Genomic DNA, 22,192 nt, shown 5'->3' with positions numbered 1-22,192 from the left:
GAGTCCTACCTAATGCTGTGAAAGGATGGCCAGCATTGTTCACTTAGTCATTTGGTAAACATAGTGTGGAGCACACTTATTGGGGTATAGTTCTTGCCCTGAGAAAGAGCTTAGTATTAATGGTAGGGATGAGTGAGAGGGGCTCATTGTAAGAGGTCAGATCAGCTCTCCCTAGTGAGGTGGTGAACTCAGGGGGCAGGACTCCCTGGGTAGAAAAATGAGGAGAGGAGTTCCCTGGGAATCAGAGGAGATTCACAGAGGAAGAATTCCAAGGAGTAGGGCAGTTCAGAAAGGAGGGCCAAGGAGAGGGGGCTTGTGGGGGGATAGAGAGGGTGGCAGCAGATGAAGCCATAGTAGTCAGCCGTGGCTGGCTATCAGGAGGGAGAGTGGGCCTGTCATTTTATTCTGACCCCATCACGTGCTCACCCCAGGGAGCAGTGCCGAGTTCCTCAGTTCCCTCAGAAGTCAACTGGGGATAGTGGTAGTGCGTAGGCCATGGGGTTGTTGTGGGTGCTAAATGCTACCATAGGTGGTAACTCTCAGAGGTTAGAACACTGGTTGATGGGCGCTGGGTGGTTCACTTGAGTAAGCATACCACTCTTGGTTTCAGATCAGTTCATGATCACAGGATCCTGGGATTGAGCCCCTTGTCCATCTCTATGCTGGGTCCTAGAATCTGCTTGAGATTCTTGCTCTCCCTCTCCCTCGACCCTCCCCCCCCATACACATGCTCTCACTCACTCACTCTCTCTCAAAATAAATAGATCTTTTAAAACAGAACAGTGGGGATCCCTGGGTGGTGAAGCGGTTTGGCGCCTGCCTTTGGCCCAGGGCGCGATCCTGGAGATCCTGGATCGAGTCCCACGTCGGGCTCCTGGTGCATGGAGCCTGCTTCTCCCTCTGCCTGTGTCTCTGCCTCTCTCTCTCTCTCTCTGTGTGTGACTATCATAAATTAAAAAAAAAAAAAAACAGAACAGTGGCTAACACAAAATAACTTCTCAATGCCTGGGAATTTACTGATGTTCAGGCATTAGTGGAAAAAGTCTGGTCTTGACTCCAGGGTCAGAGGGAAGCCATGAATTTAGGGTAGGAAGGGCACTGCCATGACATGATTGGCATGGAGAATGAGGAGGAAATAACGTGAGATGAGGTGCACGAGGAGAGAGGGTTTGAGAGTAACAACAGAGGGGAGGTGATAGAACTGCATGGCAGCAGGGTGAAGGCTCTCTGCTGTCTCCCAGGCTTGTGACTTGGGCAACTGGGACACAGGGTGGTAGTTTGAAGCTGAGGAAGAAGATCTATAAGAAATAGAGGGAAGGGTGGGAAGGTGAGTTTATTGGTGTGTGAATTTCGAGGTACCCGGGAACTTCCAGGTGGGGCATTCTGAAGACCAGTAGAGCTGGATCTGGATCTCTGAAAACAAATCTGGACTAGGGATGCAATTTGGGGAGTCTTTGGGTTGGGTAAGATTATTTGTGAAAAGTCTAGAAAATCTAGGACAAACTAGAAAGAGAAGTATGAGGGAACCAAGAGAAAATGAAGCTGCAGGACCCAAGGGAGAAGAGTTTGATTAAACTTGGAGTTAACCCTCCTATCCGATTTTGCTGTCCCTTCTCCAGATGACCTCCACGTCCTGTACAGGCACCTGGGCTTATTTCTATTATCTTTGGTGGGCCACGACACTCTTCTCTGATTCCTTTGGTCTTCCAAGCTATACGGTTTTACACATAATTTTCTTTAAAACACCACACGACTTCTGGAGCAATATTGATAATAAAGGTCCAGGCAAAAAATTAAACATGAAGTAACTTTTTATCAAACTCCATGAATACCTATTAGATTTCTAATGAAGTACACGTATGCAACTTTAAGAGTAATTAGAAATCCAGAATCACTAAAAACAAACACAGATTGTACATTTAACCACGCAAATTATTTTTTTAATTCAGCATGAAAACAAACACCATAAGCGAAGTCAAAACTCAGAAAAGTATTTGCAATTCCTATCACAGGGGGAATAACTAATCTCTCTAGTCACACAAAGAGCATCTAGAAATCAAAGCAAGCAATTCTCATGAAAATAAAAATAAGTAGGCTTGAACAGTTAACACACAGACAAAAGAAGATATGAGTGGCCTGAAGCAAAACAAAAATAAAAGATACTCCATCTCATTCATAATGAGTGAAATGCAAATTAACACCAAGATAGCATTTTGTACTTATAAGCTTAAGGGAAAATCCCCCCAAACAGCACGTTTTGTTGGTGAGACTGTTGGGAAGTAGACACTATAATTCACTGCAGATGGAAATGCAAAATTGAAATAACCTGAATAACCTTGAGGGAGGAAGATTTAGTATCAAATTTATCAAAATTACAGATGCCTTTGCTCTTTGCTTCAGAAATCTCACTGCTGAGAATCCTGCCTACAGATCCCCCTGCACACCTGCAAAGTGATAGATGGAGATTATTCACTGTGACACTGTTTGCAATAGCTAAAGGGGGGAAGCCACACAAGTAACTTCGGGAGGGTATTTGGTTGTGTGAAGTATCGTATACTCTCAGAATGTAGTAACATACAGCCATTAAAAAAAAAAAAATGGAGCCTGGGTGGCTCAGTTGGTTAAGCCTCTGCCTTCAGTTCAGGTCACGACCCTGGAGTCCTAGGACCAAGCTCAGTGGGGAGCCAGCTTATCCTTCTCCCTGTCCCCAGCTCCAGCCCTCTTTTGCTCATGCTCTTTCTCTCTCTCTCAAGTAAGTCAAAGAAATCTTAAAAAAAAAGAATGAATGAAATGGATTAGATTGCACTAAGGTGGTGAGATCTCTCCAGGATGTAATGTTAAAGATGCAAGGGACAGAATGGCTACGTAGTGCTGCAGTTTGTGTGAGAAAGTGGGGTGATGAGAACTTCTATCTGTATCTGCCTCTAATTCAAATATTTTGGAACACAGCTCTCTCCAGTGAATTCTATATTCTTTGGCAGTATAAACAAATATTTACTATTATAGGTGATAGAGGAAAATGGGATAGAGGGTATATTTTTAGTGGGATATATTCTGTATGCAAAAAACACAAATAACTTTTTTGATCTCCTTTATCTGTTTCACTCATCCCACCACCTGCCTTCCCTTTGGCAACTATCGGTTTGTTTTCTGTACTTAAAAGTCTGTTTGGGAGCACCTGGGTGGCTCAGTTGGTTAAGTGTCTGCCTTCCATTCAGGTCATGATCTCAGGATCCTGGGACTGAGCCCTGCATCGGGCTATCTGATCAGTAGGGAATCTGCTTATCCCTCTTCTTCTGTCTTATGCGCTCTCTCTCTCTCTCTCTCTCTCCCTCTCTCTCTCACACACACACACACACACACACACACACACACATATACACACACACAATCTCAAATAAATAAAATCTTTTTTAAAAATGTCTGTTTGTTCCTTTAAATTTCACTGGAATTTAATTTAGGACTGAGATCATACAGGATTTGTCTTTCTCTGACTTAGCATTATACCCTCTTAGCTCCATCAAAGTTGTTGCAAATGGCAAGATCTCATTCTTTCTATGGCTGAGTAGTATTCATTCTGTGTGTGTGAGAGAGAGAGAGAGAGAGAGAGAGAGAGAGAGAGGTCTTTTTTATCCATTCATCTATGGATAGACACTTGGGTTGTTTCCATATCTTGGCTATGCCACAAACCATAGAGGTGTACATATATCTTTTTGAATTAATGCTTTTGTTTTCTCTGGGCAAACTGAATCATGTGGTAATTCTATTTTACATTTTTTGAGGAACCTCCATACCTCAAATTTTAAACTACATTCAAGAGTTTTAGATTAGTAGCACTGGTATTGCTACTTTGAAATTATTTTTTCTATAGTCCTTCATATAAAACAAATGATGAATTATATTAATATTGTTAGAATTAAATTTTCTGGCATGAAAGAAAATTTTAGTTATAAAGTCAAAGAAGTTAAGTAATAATACTAAAAATAGAAAAATCAGTGTGAACTATTATTTTTAAAAATGTTATTTATTATTTGGCACAGAAATTGCCTAGAAAAAGTTACCTTGTGAATATACACACTCCTCATACCCAGAATTTAGTTTTTAATATCTTTGCCCTCCCCTCACCACCTGAAGAGCCTAGATTCCTTAAGAAATATCTGATTTTTCATTTAGTGTGTGTTTGGGGGAGTGGTGGCACAGTGATAAGCAAAAAACCTTCCATGGAGTATTGTGATTCTATCAAATGACACAGAATCTAACTTATTGAGGCTTCAACTGGCCAAAGATACAACAACTTAGACATCAGAAAGACAGTGTTTTGTAACTGACATTGAATCTATGGAAATCCATGAGTCTATAAGAATGCTCAAAAGAAAGGCATATATATATTTGTATGTCACCATTGAGGGGACTGGTAAATTGAAAGAGAAAGCATTTATCCTGCTTTTCCAGGAGAAACTGTATTTCAAGTTTACCAAATAGTTCCAGTTGATAGGGGAGACTGCTCTACCTTACAGAAGAATGGCAGTTGATATATACAAGAAGAAAATTAGATTTAGGAAATCATCATGGTACAACCACAAAAGAAATTTTTTATTCAGGCAGAAGAAATAATTGCTTTTCTGTCAGGATGGGTTTTCCAAACACCATTATGTCCCAAAGGTCCTGAGTTTGAGATCATCAGGTAAATGGTTGATCAGGTACTGGACATTGGTGTGGTACCCCCAAAACACCCACTATTCATGGGAGAGAACCTAGCAATGGAAGGATCAGAATGTTACAGATGCTCAGTCTAGCTTTATGAATGGTGGGACAATCCATTTGCTATGAGATATGAAATAAATTATATCACATGGAATGCACTGTGTCCCTAAATGTAGTAAATCCCTTTCTGTTTATAGGCAATATGGCAGGTGGAGGGATAAACTAAATGATGTCTTTAGGAAGTGGGCAGAGAAATCTTGAAGAAGAAATGACAAGTGGACAGATGGGAACAGAGGTAGGATGGAGACTTTTCCCCTCTACCTTGTCATGGAGCTGTGTAACTTAACCTACTAAAAAATAGAGTAAACAAATCAAATACTTAAAAAGAAGTGATTAAATATTTCATCATTCCTTGTTAAATATGAACTTGAAGATATTAAAATAGGAGAAAAAAACTTTCCAACTGTAGTCAACTAAATTCTGTTGCTTTTTATTCTGCCTTTTGTGAAAAGAGGGTGGCTAATCCATAAGAATGTGGTCTTCCCATCTTCCCTGCTGTCTCAAAGTCAAGTTGATATAACTTAGCTCCACTCTTGGACTGCTGAGCGAAGAATGGTCTTTTGCATGGATATACTACTCATGTTCCTCCTCTCCCTCATGTTCCTCCTCTCCCTCACCCTACATAATCCCCCATTCCATAAGAACCTAACCTCGTGGGTGTGATGAGAGATTCCATTCTGATTGCCTAAGGAGAATATCAGAAGGTGTGAGGATTTGGGTATTGATGCTTAGGAAGGACCTGGAGCTTTTCTTCACAGCAATTCAAGTCGGCCAGACCTGCCCTTGCAGCAACAAAGTTCTGGTAGATCTTTCTTCCCTTTGCTGCTTATGGATACCAAGCAGCAATCATTTAGAAGGCACTTGTGAAGTGAGATTATCCACATATAGAATTTAGGGCAAGTTGCAAAGGGCGGGTATACCTATGAATGGGAAGACTGTATCCCTGCCTTTTCCCCAGAACCCCAGGCTCTGACCAGCAATTCTCAGCATTTATGCTTTTGTGCACACATCAAGAGAATTAGATGAACCCAACCCTTTGGTTTTCTCTTCTTGCCCATGCCACAAATTTAAATTTTAAATCATTAAATAGAAGTGACACTTTCTCACTTCGATGCCAGGTAAGGGCCTTCAGAGTTCCCAGGAAAAAGACTGTAATTGACCTTCTTTGTTACAATTCTTAAAACCAAATGAAAGGCATTAATGGCCTCAGGAGCAACTCACAGAAACATACAAAAAAGGATGAATTTGAAACTAACTTTCCTGGGATGATGATTCTTCTTGGGCCATCACTCGGATCTCAGACCAGAGGGCTGGGTTGGTGAGAGGATAGAAATTACTGGTATTTGTAAGGGCTCTGAATCATCCAGAAATTAAATTCAAAGCCTGATGGATGTTTGACCTAGCCAATCGCTATAAGCCCTAAATACCATTTATGCTCATGGTAGAGACAAGGAAGTCAGGAAGTCAGAGAACATTAGAGCAAGAAGTTTTGAAAGAAACCCCAAGGGCTGTAGAAGTGAACGGTTGCAAAAAAAAAAGGGGGGGGGTGGAACTCGGAAGGCTAAGTCTGGGGAGATTTTAAGAGTGTCTAGGCAAGGGAAACCTGATGGAGCCATTTACTTCATGAGTGTTTGAGTATCTTCGAAGTGTTGGGCATTGTGCTGGGTGCCAGCAATGCAGTGGTAAGGCGAGTAGGCACACTTTCCACCGTAACGGAGCTACTGTAGGAAAAGGACATACATCAAACCATATCCCAAGCATCAAAGTCACAACTATGCTAAATGCTCCGAAGGAGAGGCACTCAGTGCTATGGATATATGGCATGGGGACATTTTTCTCAGTCAACCAGGTCAGGGATCTCCCAAAGGAGCAACGCTCAAACCGAATCTTGAAGCGGGAGTAGGATAAAATTCAAGGCAGTGGGAATAGCACATGCAAGAATCCAGAGGCAAGAAGAGTGTGGCTATTTAATTGGACCTTACTTTGTGCTAGGTTCCGACCTGGGAGAGATGGTGGTTAACGCTATTCTTATTTCTCCCTGGTCTTACAATTTTTGATTGATCTACCGAGTTGTGTGTTCTAAACAATCACTTAATTTTGAGACAGAACAAAGGAAGCTTTCTTGAAACCAAAACTATCATATGTCATCATAAATTATGGTATACAGTCTCGCCAAGGTGTTTTCTTGAGATTGCTAAATACAGATCCGTGATAAAGTACAACTCAACTGACAAAGAGAACCCTGACCTTTTGGCCTGATATCACTTATCTGTGAATCTGTAGGACATATCTTCAGTCAGATTCTCAAAGGAACCTCAAGAAAACACCTTAGTGAGATGGTATACCCTACAGGTGGTAGTTCTGAACCTTTCAACCCATGGTAGGAATACCCGGGTTTCTAAGTCAAAATGTTCCTCAGTTGTTGGGGCTGGTTGATCCTATGGAGAGGAGTGTTAAGGATCAGCTCCTTTAAAAGTTTTCGTCTTTCTCTAGTCAGCCTTTTATTTCAAGGCAAAAAGAGTGTGGGTTCTACAATGTTCAATCTTGGGAGGAACTCCAACTTGGTAATGATTCATCAATATCACTAGCAGGAGCCGAAGTAAAACCAGACGTATAGCAGATGTATTTTCAATTCCAAAGAGTCTGTAAATGCTGAGTGTGCTCTGTTTGTGTTCGACTGATGATTGGTTAATTTCTTAAATAAATTGGACGGGTACGCTGCCTGCCTTAACAAATAGGAAGATAGACACTCTTGTTGGCAGGTTGGCTTTGCAATGCAGTTATTACATTCCCGTCTGCCAGCCTCCCGCTTTATGCCTCCATCCATGGAACATTGACACAGTGTTTTTAGAAAATCCTGGAATCTGTAGAATCTCCACGTGAATCTTTGAAAGGTGACCTGGTTCTCATGACAAAACCAGTCTACCTTTTTTCTCTACCTTTAATCTTGGGGTATACCTTATCAAATTGTTGCCCCCTGTTAGATTAAAGACTGTATATTGATGGTGGCTCCCTCTTAGTGTGTCTGTATCGGTCTGGTATATCAATACCACTAGCTCTTGATCTTTATTGTGTGATGTAATTCACTGAGGACTGGGGGCCATCACTTCATGCCCCGTCTCTAAAAGGGACAGGCTTAGGTGTAAAATTATCCCTGTTCTAGCATCTTAAAGTGTGTTGAAGAAGACACACTAATGCACACAAACTAGTTAGAGGGCCATACTTTTGTTAGTTCAGCCCTTCCTCTTCTTAAAGATTTTCACTGTACTCGCCTTGTGGCTCCCAAATGAAGTTTCTTTCTTCATCTTTCTCTCTGTATTCCTGTAGTTTCAATTCTGTCCCTGCACCATCACCAGACGTAAAGCTCTGTCCCTCCAAAGTCAAAGATTGACTCACATCTAATCATGTTTTGACTTTAGTAACTTCATACAAGATTAAGGAGGGATTGCATCATGAGGGCCTCTATGTTTTGACTTCTCCCTGCTATACCCTCCTTTCCTTCCCACCTTTTCTGTCTCTTTAACTCAGCCTTTTAAGTAACCAGCATGTTCTCTCTTTTACACAAAGTGATTCACAGAGCAGTGTACAGGTATTCTGGGAGAAAAAGCAGGGAGGTGATGGGTCTGTTGCTTCAGGAAAGTAAGGAGTAGGATTTACTTGTCTTGGATCCCTCCCTTCTTCCCCCAAGCAAACTTGAGAAAAAGGAGCTTTCTTTAGGATGTAATCCCAGGAAATAGGAATAAGGAATGAAGAAGTGAGACAGGAAAAGGAAGGAAGCCAACAGGAGCTTAGTTGTGCTAAGGAACTCTGGAAGATAGTATTGAAGGAAATTTTTCAAAAGGCAGGATCATGCCTCTCACACAAATGTAAAATGAATATGTATCAAGGTTTTGTCCAACTTATCAGTTATTAAGGGAATTGTCTAAATAAGACATTTGAAGTTCAAATGAAAATTTGGCATACTCTCTGCTGGGCAGGCAGATAGAATATCTGGTCAAAGACAATTAAAGTAACACAGCCTGGTAGACAAAGCCTCAAGGGTCACCAGACTGCACCTAGCAGTCCTTTGAAAACACATCCAAGTATCTCTTTTGTCCATTTCAACATCTTCCACAACTTTTCCTGACAGCCTATGAAACATGTCCCAGAGTTGTCCTACCTGAATGGCAAGGAAGCTAGAGTATTTATGCATTGAGTCCAGTCTGGCATAATTGAGGACTTTTGACAGTCTGGCCCTTCCAGCACTGTGCGTGGGCCAAGCACGGTCTCCTGACCAGAAAAAAAAAAAAAAAGGAAAAAAAAAAAGCCCTCAGGCAGAGTCACAAGTGTTGGCAGGAAATAGCTCTCCGTGTGTAGAGGTGAATGCCAAAGGGAATTGGAAGGCAGGGGGAGAGGAGAGGAGGTGCCAATACTGCCTGCTATTCTTATTTATTGATTGATTTGTTGTTTTGTTTTTTCACATTTCCCACCAGAATGTCAGTTCTCTGAGGCCAGACAACTTGTCTTCTTTTTTACTATCTCCTCAACGCGCTTAGCTTGCTGTCCAGCACACAGTGAGTGATCAGTAACTATTTGATGAATGTTGTTGAATAAATATGGGCCTCGTGTTGGGCCATGAAGACAGGTTGCAGTCCAGCCTCAGAGGAAGTGAGTCTTCAGGGAGTTCGAAGAGGCTCATACAGTTAGGCTTTGTGTAGTGTCCTTGGAACCAGTTACTTGCTCCATGGCCAACCTCCACCCCACCCCAAGCCTTGTTCATATTATGAACAGAAGAACACCAAGTACAGACTCTGCTTTCAACACACTTGACCAATAACACCGTCTCGTAGCTTCCGCCCACTGTTAATTACTATACACATGAAATGTGTATGTTCACACTCACAGAGGCCTTCTATCCACTCTCCTAGACGAAGAGCAGGGAAAGAAGAATGTAGCGGAGGGGTGTTTTCTGTGGAGCGCATGGTATGCTTGTCAGAACAGGCACTGGGAAAGTCTATTTTATAAAAGCTAAATTGCTTGTAGGCATCACTGAACAGACCCAAGAGATACACTGGTTTTATTAAGCAGCCAGATGGCCTTCCAGAGTAGTCAGAAGAGGGACAGACCCCAGATGACAAATGACGAGGGGCCCTCCCTATGGGCATTTTTTTGAGACAATGTGTTGACATTAGGTATGGAATAAATCCATAACTGCGCTGCTCATGCAAATTCTCAAGAAAAGCAGGTGCTATTCACTGACCTTACCCAAGCGAAATTTTGCCAGAGAAAATAGCCCAACTCTATTTTAGATTCTGTTTCAGCAGGCATCTTCCCCAGCCCCCATGCACATGCAAAAATACTTCAAAACAAAATTTCAAACAAAAGAAACAAAGTGGGGGAAAAATAACTTGAAAATTGCCCTTCGTTTGAAATGGTTGACAGGTGTCTTGCAGAAATTTGGAGAATCATCTGGCTGCCTAGAATCTGCTCATTTTTAAATGGCATACTCGTGAAAGCATCACCATTGTCAGATCATAAAGGAACATTAAAAAAAAAAACCAACACTGTAAAGTGGGTACATGTATTTATATTGGTGTTCATACTGTGTGCCAGTGATATTACATGGTTTAGAAACCTAGAAAGAACACTCTAGATTGTATAGGTTTTAGTCCTCAGGAGAAGCTTTAGGGTTTGTCCTTCGTAATGTAAATGTTCTTCATGTGTGCAGATGTGTATGTGTTTTAATGGCTGTATATGGATTTTCCAGGAAGAGATGACTCTCAGAAGCTGAGCACTCTTTCCCAGCTAAGTAATCCATAGAGGGCTAACAGATATCCATGGAGTGGGGTGGGGGCAGGGGGGAATATGGCAATGGGCAGGCTGTGCCATATCTTCTTATTGGTCAAGAGTTTACATTTTAGGATGGTTCAAAAATAATCCAGTAATTCACTAATTTTTTGAATTTGTGCTGCATCACGAGCCCTGGTCATTTTTGGTATTATAAAGAAAGAAAAGTTTTGGTAGTTTTTGTTTGTTTGTTTGTTTTTCCTTTTTTTTCCTTCATGGAGCTTATGTATTGTGGAGAACAGTAGATAGATTCAGGACATACTTTACAAAACCCTAAGTGATAAATGTCCAAAATTGCAGAGAAACATTTATAGTGGAGTGCAGATGCTAAGTAAATAAATTTTAAAAATATGTGAAGGAACTACAAAAATATAATACAGGAACTTGGTGAAGGGGGCTGAGATACAATTATGGGGATTTCAAGGAAGCCAGCAATCCATCACTTGTCAACAAGAGCTTCTGGGGCATCTTCCGCAGGCCCAGGACTGTGCTAGATGCACACAAAGAAATGTTAAATATAATTTCTGCCCTGTGGGACCCATACACTGAAGTCAGGATGCAGCTCTGCGTAGATAGCAAAATTAGTGAGCAACTCAGATGGGTTATTCAAAGGAAAAGCCGTCAGGTTACAGGAGGAGGGTTTCCTAAAGAAAGCCTGTTTGAGGGTGTCTTGAAGAGGAGGCAAAGAGCAAGGTTTTACTCTGGCTGCTTCTACCCAAGAGATTGTCCAGGTGCAAAACCAGACCAAACTGCCACCGATTGTTACCTGTCCTAAAAATCAAAATTCTGAACTCTTGAGAGAGTTACCATGATGGAAATGACACAAAGCAGCGTCCAGAATCTAGTGTGAAAAGTAGGAAAGGACATGGACAATGGAAAATGGAGTGTCCACCACTATGGCCTCTTTTGGAACTGTCTCTGCCTGTCAGCGGATGTGAGAAACCTCTTCCTGCAAGCCCCCCTTGGCCGACAGTTTCACTCTGGGTTCTTTGCCTCCACGTAACAAATTGTGCGGCAACAGCATCCAGCAGGACCCAGATGTCCAGAAGGTAGTTATCCTCTTTCTCTTCAGATCTGAGTCCAGAGAAGCCCTATCTGGCCATTTGAGAATGAGTTCTTGTCTGCAGATATTCTGATTACAGGGGCGTCAGCATCGGCCAAAATGCCCCTGGTGGTGACCAGGAAGCACCTGCCCGATTCCGGGAACACAAGGGACACAGGAGCCACAGCATTCTATACAGAGCTTTCCCAGTGTCCAGAGGATCGTGTCCAGCAGAATCGGTGCGTGTTACCCTGCACCCTCCAGCTGTGACAGCTGCAGCATTGGGGAGAGCACACAGCAAGGACAGACACCGTGTCATCCACGACAGGAGGATGGCAGCGCCTGCACAGGAGCCAGCACCTGGGTTCTATTTCTGACTTCGCCGCAGACACCCAGGCACTTTGTCCAGTAATTGTAAAGCCATGGGTTTTAAATTGTTGGGGGAAAGTTGGCCTTTGTGGCTTTCTTTGTCTGTGGGAACGCAGAGAGAATGTCACTACTTCTTTCTCTTCTTTCCAAAATTGTCATCGTCATCTCCTCATCTTCAGAATTTGACCAGGTGATGCTTTTGGTACAATCTGGGGCTGGAGAGGATGATACCACTCTGACTTTTTTCCCTGCTCAAAAGAAGGTTAGCTCACTGGTGCACTCACGCTTGGATCTAATGATGCTGGGAGTAGTTTCTGCTTGGAGTGTGGACGTTTGTCTCTCTTAACAGAAAATGGTTCGCAATGGTTCCCTTTGCGAACCAACATTGTCTCCACTGATAATCGCTCATTAAGAGCTGGGCTAATTTAATTCTGTAGAAGATTAATAAGGTTCTAGAAATGTAAAGGATTTATAGTTAGCACGTATCAGTCATTCAAGATATGTGTATACACAGGGAAAAATTTGAACCTAAATGAACATGTTAGAGTATAGCATTCTAACTCTTGGGAAGTCCAAATAAAAGACTCTGCTCAGCATATATATTAAAAAACAAAACAAAACAAAAAAAATACCACCAACAACAAAAAACCCAGTAGGGTCAGGAGCACGCCCTAGCAATCTTCCTTAAAGCACCTTACTAACACAAATAAGCTAGCCGGACTTGAAGTAGACCACTTGCAACTTCATGCAGGACCCTTGGTCCCAGAGACCTTGATAAACCACCCAGAGCAAAACAGTAAACAGAGAGAGGGACTTGCAGGAATTAGCTTTTCCTGCCCTCATCCCTGATGTGTGGAGAAGGAATGATCTGGATTAGATTTGGAGGGGCGCTCCCTAGAGAGAAGTGGACACAGGACTAGGAGCAGGAAGTCCTGGGGACAATTTATGTAAAACGACAGAGGCTCTTTCCTGTTTGCAGATCTCACGGGTTTGCCATATGGAATAGCGCTCAAGAATTTTAATACTCTGAAAGACAGTCTGTCCTTTCCAAATATTTAACCTTCTTATCCAGGTAAAAGAGAACGACTGTGGGAAAATCGGTTATTATTGCTGAGTGGAAGTCGGGGCCGGGGAGAAGGTTGCCAGCTTTCCCCGGGAGCAGGTGGGGCGCCAGCCGTTAGCCTAATGGGCCGCGATCGGTTCCTGGTGACGCCTCGGCCCTCTTGGCACCGTGGCCGGGACATGGGTTAGAGGCTCTGTTCTGTCCCCTCCTGCCCCTCCTGAACACACGACTGCAAATGGGACTGCTGTCCCCCCTCCCCCCACAGGTAGCAGGGCCAGTGGAGCTTGCACCTGCCACTGCTGGCTCCAAGGACAGCTTCTTGGGGCCGGCACTTCTGCAGAGGTCAGGGTCAGGGGCAGGGGCAGGGGGATGCGGGCCAGGCCCCCAGGTCGGGACTGTGCTCTTCCCACAGCTCCGGCCTCAGCTCCCTGCCCCCTGCTCCTGCCCCCTTCCTTCTCTGCTGCCCGAGGGCCCCCCCCCCCCGACCTCACAGGGTCGTGCCCTCTGCGCTCCCTGTGCCTCGCTCTGCTCCTGAGGCTGCAGGTGGACCGACAGACGGATGGATGGGGCGGCTCTTCCCTGCTCGTCGACTCGGCCGCATCCCTCCCATAGGCAGGAGCAGCAGCTGGAGCGGCCTCCCCCAGCAGCTCTTCTGGGGACCAACTCCAGTCCCCACGGGCCCCTCCTCCAAGTCTCCAAACTTGAACAATCCGGGCATTCCCCCTTGCCTGTCACCCCTGCATCTGGGAGCCTCCCTGTGGACCTTGCACCCCGACTCTGCGCCCGGCGCCCCCCAGCACAGGCCAGCCTGGCTGCACAGCCCACGGGGCCAGGTGCAGCTGCCCCAGCTCTGTGGAGGACATCGGCCCCCTAAGAAACAGTCAAGTTTTAGTTACCATCGTGTATTAACTGTGAGTACATGAGGACAAACCGCATTCCTAGCTCTTTTTTTTTTTTAAGATTTTATTTACTAGAAGAGAGAGAGAGCAAGAGCAGAGGGAGAGGCAGAGGGAGAAGGAGACTCCCCACTGAGCAGGGAGCCAGATGTGCGGCTTCATCCCAGGACCCCGGGATCACGACCTGAGCCCAAGGCAGATGTTTAGCCAATGGAGTCCCCCAGGCACCCCCTCCTTCCCAGCTCTTCAGTCCACAGATTACTAGGTAAGCAACAGATGCACACTGTGATTGGTGACCAATCATGTCATTTATTTCCAGAAACCACTGGATGGTTTCTATGCATCTGTTATTTGGGCCACACACGCAAACAGCAAAATAGGTAATGATGTTGGCTCCCTGTCTCCCAGTGATAAACCCACAGGATGTTTTATAAAAACAGGTCACTGAAAGAGGGAACTGACCAGTAAAGAAAATGCAGCAGAGAAATGAAAAATGGTGTTGCTAGTTGTGACATTCAAATGAAACATAAATGGAGTTACAGAAGAGATAGGTAGCTAACGGTGAGGAACATGGACATCATTGTCGGCTCAGAGACGGTGGGTGGGGAGCCGGAGGGAGGCAGTGACACAAACTTCCCAACACAAACGAGAAAAGGTGGGTTTGGCCTAAAGAATGAAGATGTCTCAGAGGAAGGGACACTGGCAAGACACTTTACATTAAAGACATCAAGGAGGTATTTGTGTGACATTGGAACTTGAGAGCTGATCCAAACTTAAAAAAGGAGTACGAAGATTTGTTCAAGGCAAAGAAAAGATGTTTGCACAACATAGTAAATTATAAAGCAAAAAAGAAGCAAGTACTGCTCAAATCATTCTTAAGTTTTTATGAAAATATAAATCACATTATATCTCCATGTTTCCAATGCTTTGTAATGTGCTAAATAAATGTTGCTTTTATCGTATTTTTCATTTCCTTACACATTTGTAACTCACAAGTTTTTAATATTTTGACAAAACTTTCTAAAGTTAATAGAACAATTAAAATTTCTCTGATTATTAAAACTTTTTTGCATGACTGTAGCTTACACAATCATGTTTTAGCCCCCATTACCACACAGAGCAAAGACTGTCTGTACCCAGTTGACGATTCTTTATAGTGAATTCTGTCTAGGATGTGGATCCTGTTCTCTGGCCCAATACACCAGCCTACTCGAAATCCTTAAATCTCATGACATTTCCTGCCTTTTCACTGAGAGTTAGTAGGAAAGAGCAGTGGATGAAAAGACAGAATGAAACCGAAGTTCTGTTGGTTTCCTGAACATAAGTCACTTAACCTGAGTTCCTATTTCCTCATATAAGAATGAAGTTCATAATCAGCTACCATGGACGTTGTGGAGGAACCCAATAACACATATGGGTGAAAGGTGTCTATGTTACTCGTAAGGTACTGAGGTAGGCGGAATAATGGTCCCTGAAGATGTCCACATCCTCATCCCCAGATCCTGGGTATCTAACTGTACGTGGCACAGGGGCTTTACAGATGTAAGGAGTTGAGGATATTCAAGATGGGAAGATGATTTGAATTAACTGGGTGGGTCTTAATATAATCATGTGTGTTCCTATAAGAAGGCAGCAGAGGGATTTGACTACAGGAGAGGAGAAGATGAATTAATGAAGGAAGCACACCCTGAATGATGAGCTTTGAGGACAGGTGAAGTGGCCACTAAAGGCTGACAAAAGTCAAGGAAATGGATTCTCCCCCAGAGCCTCCAGAATGAACCAGCTCTGCTGACACTTAGCCTTGGCTCAGTGAAATGCATTTTAGAATTCTGGCCTCCAGACCTGCACGAGAAAGAATTTATCTTGCTTGAAGAGACTAAATGGATGATAATATGTTACAGCAGCGATAGGAGACTAATACGGCTACGGACTGTGGAAATACCTTTGCACTCGGTGAATCTGTTAATACAGCCCTTTCTCACTTAGTGTTTCTCTTGGATTCCTCCTAATCAGATTTGAGACCCTTAGGAAGCACTGGGAATGCTAAATTGGAGGAAGACATACAGCTGTGCTCGTTCCCCCTTTGTCAAGTAGAACCAAGGGGAAGGGGCGAAATCCTGTCTTCTGTGTACCTTCATAATGCTTTGTTCAAATCTATCCTGATGGGTTCTTTCCAGTAGAATGAAATGATCTTTTCTTTTTGTATACCCTTTGCCAGGAAGATGAGAATAAGCGATTTGAGCCTTTGTTTTTGGATTCCATTTCAACGCACTACACATAGTGGGAAAAACTCTCTGGGCCTTCCCCCCTGAATAACAGTTATGGGAACTGTCTCTAGAGTGTTCTGGCAAGGTTTATGCAGGCTGAGCTTTGGGATCCACAGAATGACCTGTGTGCATCACTGGCACTGAATGGGTTATGTGTTTGCCTCGGTGGCCCATGGAAAGTCAACTCGTGCCTTTGTGTATAGTGTTGATCTCTGCCCTCCAGTCATCTAGTTGCTGTAATTGTTGATTGACATATGTTTTTAGTAGACCAAAAACAAATGTTAGTAGTGCTACAGGGGGCATGTCAGTCGCCTATCTAGTTAGGTCCAGAACTGGGAGCCAGTATATCACCTGCTGTCTTTACAGGAGGAACCCAGTATTATGGGGATAGGTCCTAACATGGGCTATTCTCGATAGGATGCCAATCAAGCTTTCTCCTGGATGGACTGGTTCAGGCCAAATGGGAGATTTCTCCAGCGTTACCCTTACTTGTCATTCCTTGATGGCCTCACTTGGTCCCCAGCTTTGTCAGCGTGGGTGTGTCTCAGTGGAGAGCCATAGAAGGCCGTGTGCTAAAGGGAATGGCCAAAGTCTTGGTGCCAATTCTCCCTAGAATATTCTCTAAGATAGCCTAGCAAAAGCCAGACTTAAAGTTATCGCAGTTGCAAGCAGAGGGACAGGCTGACGTTTTATGTTCCTCGTGTGAAGCATTAAAATACGTCGCTAGTATTTTTCCTTAAAACATTTACAAGTAGTATAATTATGAGGGGCCAAATAAATAAAGAATTTGAAACACATGCAAGACAGTCCTTGGACTCTGCAAAAAAGTCAGAGTCATGAAAAGGAGAAAAGGCAGGAGTAAATAGGGATTTTCTAAGTTAAAAGAGACCAAAGAAACGTAACCAAATACAGTGCGATAACTTGACTGGATCCTGGATTTAAAGCAAACAAAAGCTCTATAAAACCCACCTTGGGGATGATTGGGGGAATTTAAATGTGGACAGCACGTTAAATAATGTAGAAGAAATGTTCATTTACTGGGTGGGATAATAGTACCTCGCTAGAAAAGAATGTTCATATTTATATATCGTAGGATATATAAACTGAAACGTTCAGCAGTGAGGTATTTTATCAGCTGTCTTCTTTCCCATGCTTTCGATACTAAATATAAATAAAAAAGAAAAAATAGCTCAGATGTGATAAAATGTTAACAATGGCAGAACCTTGGTGAAGAGTCAGTGGATGTGTTCATTGTACTGTTTCTCAACTTTTCTCTAGAAGTGATCTTTTTTTTTTTTTTAAATCATTGGGAATTTGAATGTTTTTCAATGATCAGAAACACTCAGAGAACTGTATCTATTTACTTCTTCCTTCCAAGGGCATCTAGACACAGGTTTTTTTTTTTTTTTTTTTTTTTTTTTTTTTTTTTTAGACACAGTTTTTAAATCCTATTGCGTATCCTTTTGTCTACCAGTTTTCACTAAAGCCATCATATCAGCAGGTAAAGTAGCCCTGAGGGTACCTTCTAACACACCCTTTCTAGAGCTCCAAGCATGTTAATGAATGTAACTTGGCCACTGAACACAAAGGTCTTCCTTACAGGCCAAAGCCAGTTGCCCAGCGGACCCAGCCCGCTTCCCCTCTCTTACAGGGGCAATGCTAATTCCTGGTTTTCTTACACAATCAGCCACCCAACGTGGGGGCCTAGCCCCGGCTCAGCAGATGCCCTGACCTCCTGATTGTGTCTGCTCCCCAGATCCTGGAGTCCTTATTCACAAACATACAGTGGATTATATTTGCCTGGGTTGGTGGGGAGGATTTTAACTGCTTAAAGGTGACTGTTGTCCCAAACTAATTAACAGCGGATGTGTTTTCCAACAGCAGAATGTATGCAGAGTGAGTACTGCATAGATCGCAAAATTGTTGATCTTCAGGGACCTGAAAAAGCAGGAAAAGAATAGAACTTTAAAAAAAAAAGTAATAAGCACATTTTCAAGAACTTTTTGCTATGATTATTGGGGAAATTCAAGATCTATGTTCCAAGACTTTGAAACCCTACAGTATATGGAATTCCTTAAAGTCAGAGGGAATTTCACCTAATTTTTCTTAATATTTCCATGGCTCAGAGAGACATATATGAAGATTGCTGCAAAGGAATATCTTATACTGAGGTGGATGGTAATGAGAGGCATGGTTTATCAGCTATAGCCCTCGTGCAAGTCATGCATCATAGGCAGATTGTTTCCACAGAGAACAAAAAAGTAAACAAAAACTAGGAAGGTCCTCAACCCTCACACTTGCCATGAAAATCTCTGAGTGAATCTGTGTGAAGAAATTCCATGCTGTGTCCCTACTAACGAACTAAAAAATAAAATAAAATAAAATAAAAAACAGAAATGGTTAAGTACACTGTTACTTAGGTAATAATCACCAAGGCAAGGTGTAGAATCCATACAACACCCATTAAGTCAGTTCAAGAGTCCAACACCTCTGTAGAACAATTCATGGCCGGTGCTGACCCAAGATGTGAAATACCAGTATCACCTATCCTGTGGTATTAGAACGCTGACATTAAACATGGTAACAGCCCTGCACACACTTGCTGCCAACCGTCGGAAGTGCCTGGTCAGCCTCAACCCCCAGCCGTTAACGTCAGCAGGCCCACGCACGGTTACAGAAAACCTTGTCTGGGGAGCAGAGGCTTCAGTTTTGCTGAAGACGGGACCCGAGGAGGCTGGGCAGGTGGTAATACTATTTATTGAGCACTTACTATGAACCAGACCCGGTGCTAAGAGATTTGTCTGCAGACCTCCTCTCACCCCTACCACGACTCAGCGAGGTGGGCATTATTATTATTTTATTTGTTTTGCAGGGAGGGGGTCTGAGGATTCAAGAAATCAGGCCACTTATGTGCACGTGGAGGGCAAAGAGCAAAAGTCAGGATGGCAACCTGTTTAATCTGCTTTCAGAGCCTGTGCTTTTTTTAAAAAAAAAAAAAATTTATTTATTCATTTTAGAGAGAGAGCGTGCGCAGGTACACAGGGCAGAGGGACAGGGAGGAGACTCCGAAGCAGACGCCGCACCGCCGTGGAGCCCGATGTGGGGCTCGATCCCACAGCCGGGGATCCTGACCTCAGGGGGCAGAAAGCAGGCGTCGGGGTGTCCGAAACCGGCCGGGCCACCCAGGCGCCCCCAGAACCTGTGCTTTTAGACAACCCCGCTCGCTCCTTCAAGCAGGGACAGGGCACGGGGATCCTGTAACCGACAGCAGCCCCTCTGGGGCGGCTCTGGAGGGGCCTAGGAGCGTCTCGTACCGTCTTTCCGGGGACCGTAGCCCGAGGGAGGCGAGGGCCGCGTCCGCACAAACAGGAGCCGCCGCTCGCGTCCGTTGACCCTCGTGGTTTCTTCAGATCCTGGTGCCGGAGCCCCGGGGACCCCGGGCCTTCGGGGGTGACGGCAGAAACGCGGCGCCGCTCGCCGCGGCCCCCAGAGGCGTATTTTCCCCGGCGTCCTGCCGAACACGTGACGTCTTTTCCGGCCCGAGAGCTCGAGAGCTCGGTAGGGCCGACGGGGCCCGGAGCCAGCGAGGCCGGCGCCTCCCAGACGGCGCGCACGGGCGGCGGCCCCCCGCGGGGACCCGGGGGAGCGGGGGTCGCGCTGAGGGCGCCGGGAGCGGCCGGGCCCGTCCGGAGGACGAGGGATCGGGTGGCGGAGCCGGCTAGGCTAGCGGGGAGACGGAGTAGGGGGAAGGGAGGCGCGGGTGCGGGCCCGACCCGACCCGACCCGACCCGACCCGACCCGGGGAGGCTTCCCGGATGAGGAAGGTGAGGCTCCAGCTGGCCGGGGTTCGCCCCCAGCCGATCCGGCGCAACCCCGAGGCTTTTACGAATTCCCGAATTCCTCCGACTTGGGGTGGCTTAAAAACGTACCAGGACTTCGGTCTTCATGGAGGTTCGCGGAGGCTCACAGATCGGGGGCAGTGCCTCTGGGAAGCTACCGTCTGCGGTTCCCGAGAGAAGGGGTCCGCGGGGGAGACGGAAAGCGGGGGAGCCAGACCTCGAGGGGCCGGGGGAGGCGGGCGGGCGGGCGGGCTTAGGGTTGGGGCGTGGGTCCCCGCAGGCCCCGGGCTCCTGGGGGCTCCCCGGCCTGTGCCCGCCGCTGCGGGAGGGAAGCCGAGTCGGGCCCTGGAGAGCAGGAAGGGGGGCGGGGGCGGTCCTAGGGCTGGCTCACCCCGAGAGGCAGCCCCGCCCGGGTCCCCAAGGCCCTGAGGTGTCAGATCGTTACCAAGGATAGAAAATGAACATCTGGGATTAGAAGTGCCAAGCAAGGGGCCCCTGGGTGGCTCCGCCGGTTAAGGGTCCGGCTCTCGATCTCAGCTCAGGTCGTGATCTCGGGGTCATGAGTTCAGGTCACCCATTAGACTCCACGCCGGGCATGAGCCGACTTTAAAAAGAAGTGCCAAAGAGTCTAAGTTCCGGAGGTCTAGGGGGTGGTCCTCCAAAATACAGGTGTTCTCGAACATCTCAAATGCCCATTCTGTGTGTGCGTGCGCGTGGTGGGGGGGGGTATCCCTGGGCCTGGGCCTGGGCCTGGGCCTGCTACGTCGTCTCCCTCGCTACATCTTCCCTTGCTGAGAGGCCGCCCCTCGGGTGCACGAGAGCCGCGCGCCGCCGGAGCCCCGGTGCTCCCCAGTGTTCCCCCGAAGCCCAGAGGCTCCGTGTCCTTAGGAACGCAGGCGTCTCTCGTCGCCCTCTCCGATCGCGGGTTCACCCCTGTCCGCGGCCGAGATCTCTTCGGGGTTCCTGCGTGCCCGCCGCCAAAGAACCGCCGGCTGCCCCTGCCGAGGACGTGCCTTGCCGTGAGGCTTGCTCTGAGCTCTGCTGCCTGCTGTGCGCTGGGGGTGCCCGCCCGCGTCACCCCGAGAGGACACCCGCCCGCGTCACCCCGTGAGGACACCCGCCCGCGTCACCCCGAGAAGACACCCGCCCGCGTCACCCCGTGAGGACACCCGCCCGCGTCACCCCGAGAAGACACCCGCCCGCGTCACCCCGAGAGGACGCCCGCCCGCGTCACCCCGTGAGGACACCCGCCCGCGTCACCCCGAGAGGACGCCCGCCCGCGTCACCCCCGAGAGGACGCCCGCCCACGTCACCCCCGAGAGGACACCCGCCCGCGTCACCCCGAGAGGACGCCCGCCCGCGTCACCCCCGAGAGGACGCCCGCCCGCGTCACCCCCGAGAGGACGCCCGCCCGCGTCACCCCCGAGAGGACGCCCGCCCACGTCACCCCCGAGAGGACACCCGCCCGCGTCACCCCATGAGGACGCCCGCCCGCGTCACCCCATGAGGACGCCCGCCCGCGTCACCCCCGAGAGGACGCCCGCCCGCGTCACCCCGAGAGGACACCCGCCCGCGTCACCCCGTGAGGACGCCCTCCCGCGTCACCCCGAGAGGACGCCCGCCCGCGTCACCCCGAGAGGACGCCCGCCCGCGTCACCCCGTGAGGACACCCGCCCGCGTCACCCCGTGAGGACGCCCTCCCGCGTCACCCCGAGAGGACGCCCGCCCGCGTCACCCCATGAGGACGCCCGCCCGCGTCACCCCCGAGAGGACACCCGCCCGCGTCACCCCGTGAGGACGCCCGCCCGCGTCACCCCGTGAGGACGCCCGCCCGCGTCACCCCGAGAGGACGCCCGCCCGCGTCACCCCATGAGGACGCCCGCCCGCGTCACCCCCGAGAGGACACCCGCCCGCGTCACCCCGAGAGGACGCCCGCCCGCGTCACCCCATGAGGACGCCCGCCCGCGTCACCCCCGAGAGGACACCCGCCCGCGTCACCCCGAGAGGACGCCCGCCCGCGTCACCCCGAGAGGACACCCGCCCGCGTCACCCCATGAGGACGCCCGCCCGCGTCACCCCCGAGAGGACACCCGCCCGCGTCACCCCGTGAGGACGCCCTCCCGCGT

At 47.0% G+C, this 22,192-nt stretch overlaps 1 protein-coding gene across 1 annotated transcript; it reads left to right on the top strand.

Moving 5' to 3' along the window:
* The first annotated feature begins 20,042 nt into the window (after positions 1 to 20,042).
* On the top strand, positions 20,043 to 21,887 carry LOC129514085 (uncharacterized protein DKFZp434B061-like). Its single transcript, XM_055332650.1, has 2 exons — positions 20,043 to 20,301; positions 21,103 to 21,887. The coding sequence occupies exons 1-2, from the start codon at positions 20,043 to 20,045 to the stop codon at positions 21,885 to 21,887; spliced, it is 1,044 nt and encodes a 347-aa protein (XP_055188625.1).
* The last annotated feature ends 305 nt before the right edge of the window (positions 21,888 to 22,192 follow it).

This window comes from Nyctereutes procyonoides, unplaced genomic scaffold (assembly GCF_905146905.1).
Source record: "Nyctereutes procyonoides isolate TBG_1078 unplaced genomic scaffold, NYPRO_anot_genome, whole genome shotgun sequence".
Classification (NCBI taxonomy): Eukaryota; Metazoa; Chordata; class Mammalia; order Carnivora; family Canidae; genus Nyctereutes; species Nyctereutes procyonoides.
Note: the sequence above shows the minus strand (reverse complement) of the source record. Positions and strands in the feature narration are given on the sequence as shown.

Coding starts and splice junctions, on each gene's coding strand:
- LOC129514085 (XM_055332650.1), top strand. CDS start 20,043: ATGAGGAAGGTGAGGCTCCAGCTGGCCGGGGTTCGCCCCCAGCCGATC. Junction 20,302..21,102: donor ACCTCGAGGGGCCGGGGGAG/GCGGGCGGGCGG, acceptor GCTTGCTCTGAG/CTCTGCTGCCTGCTGTGCGC.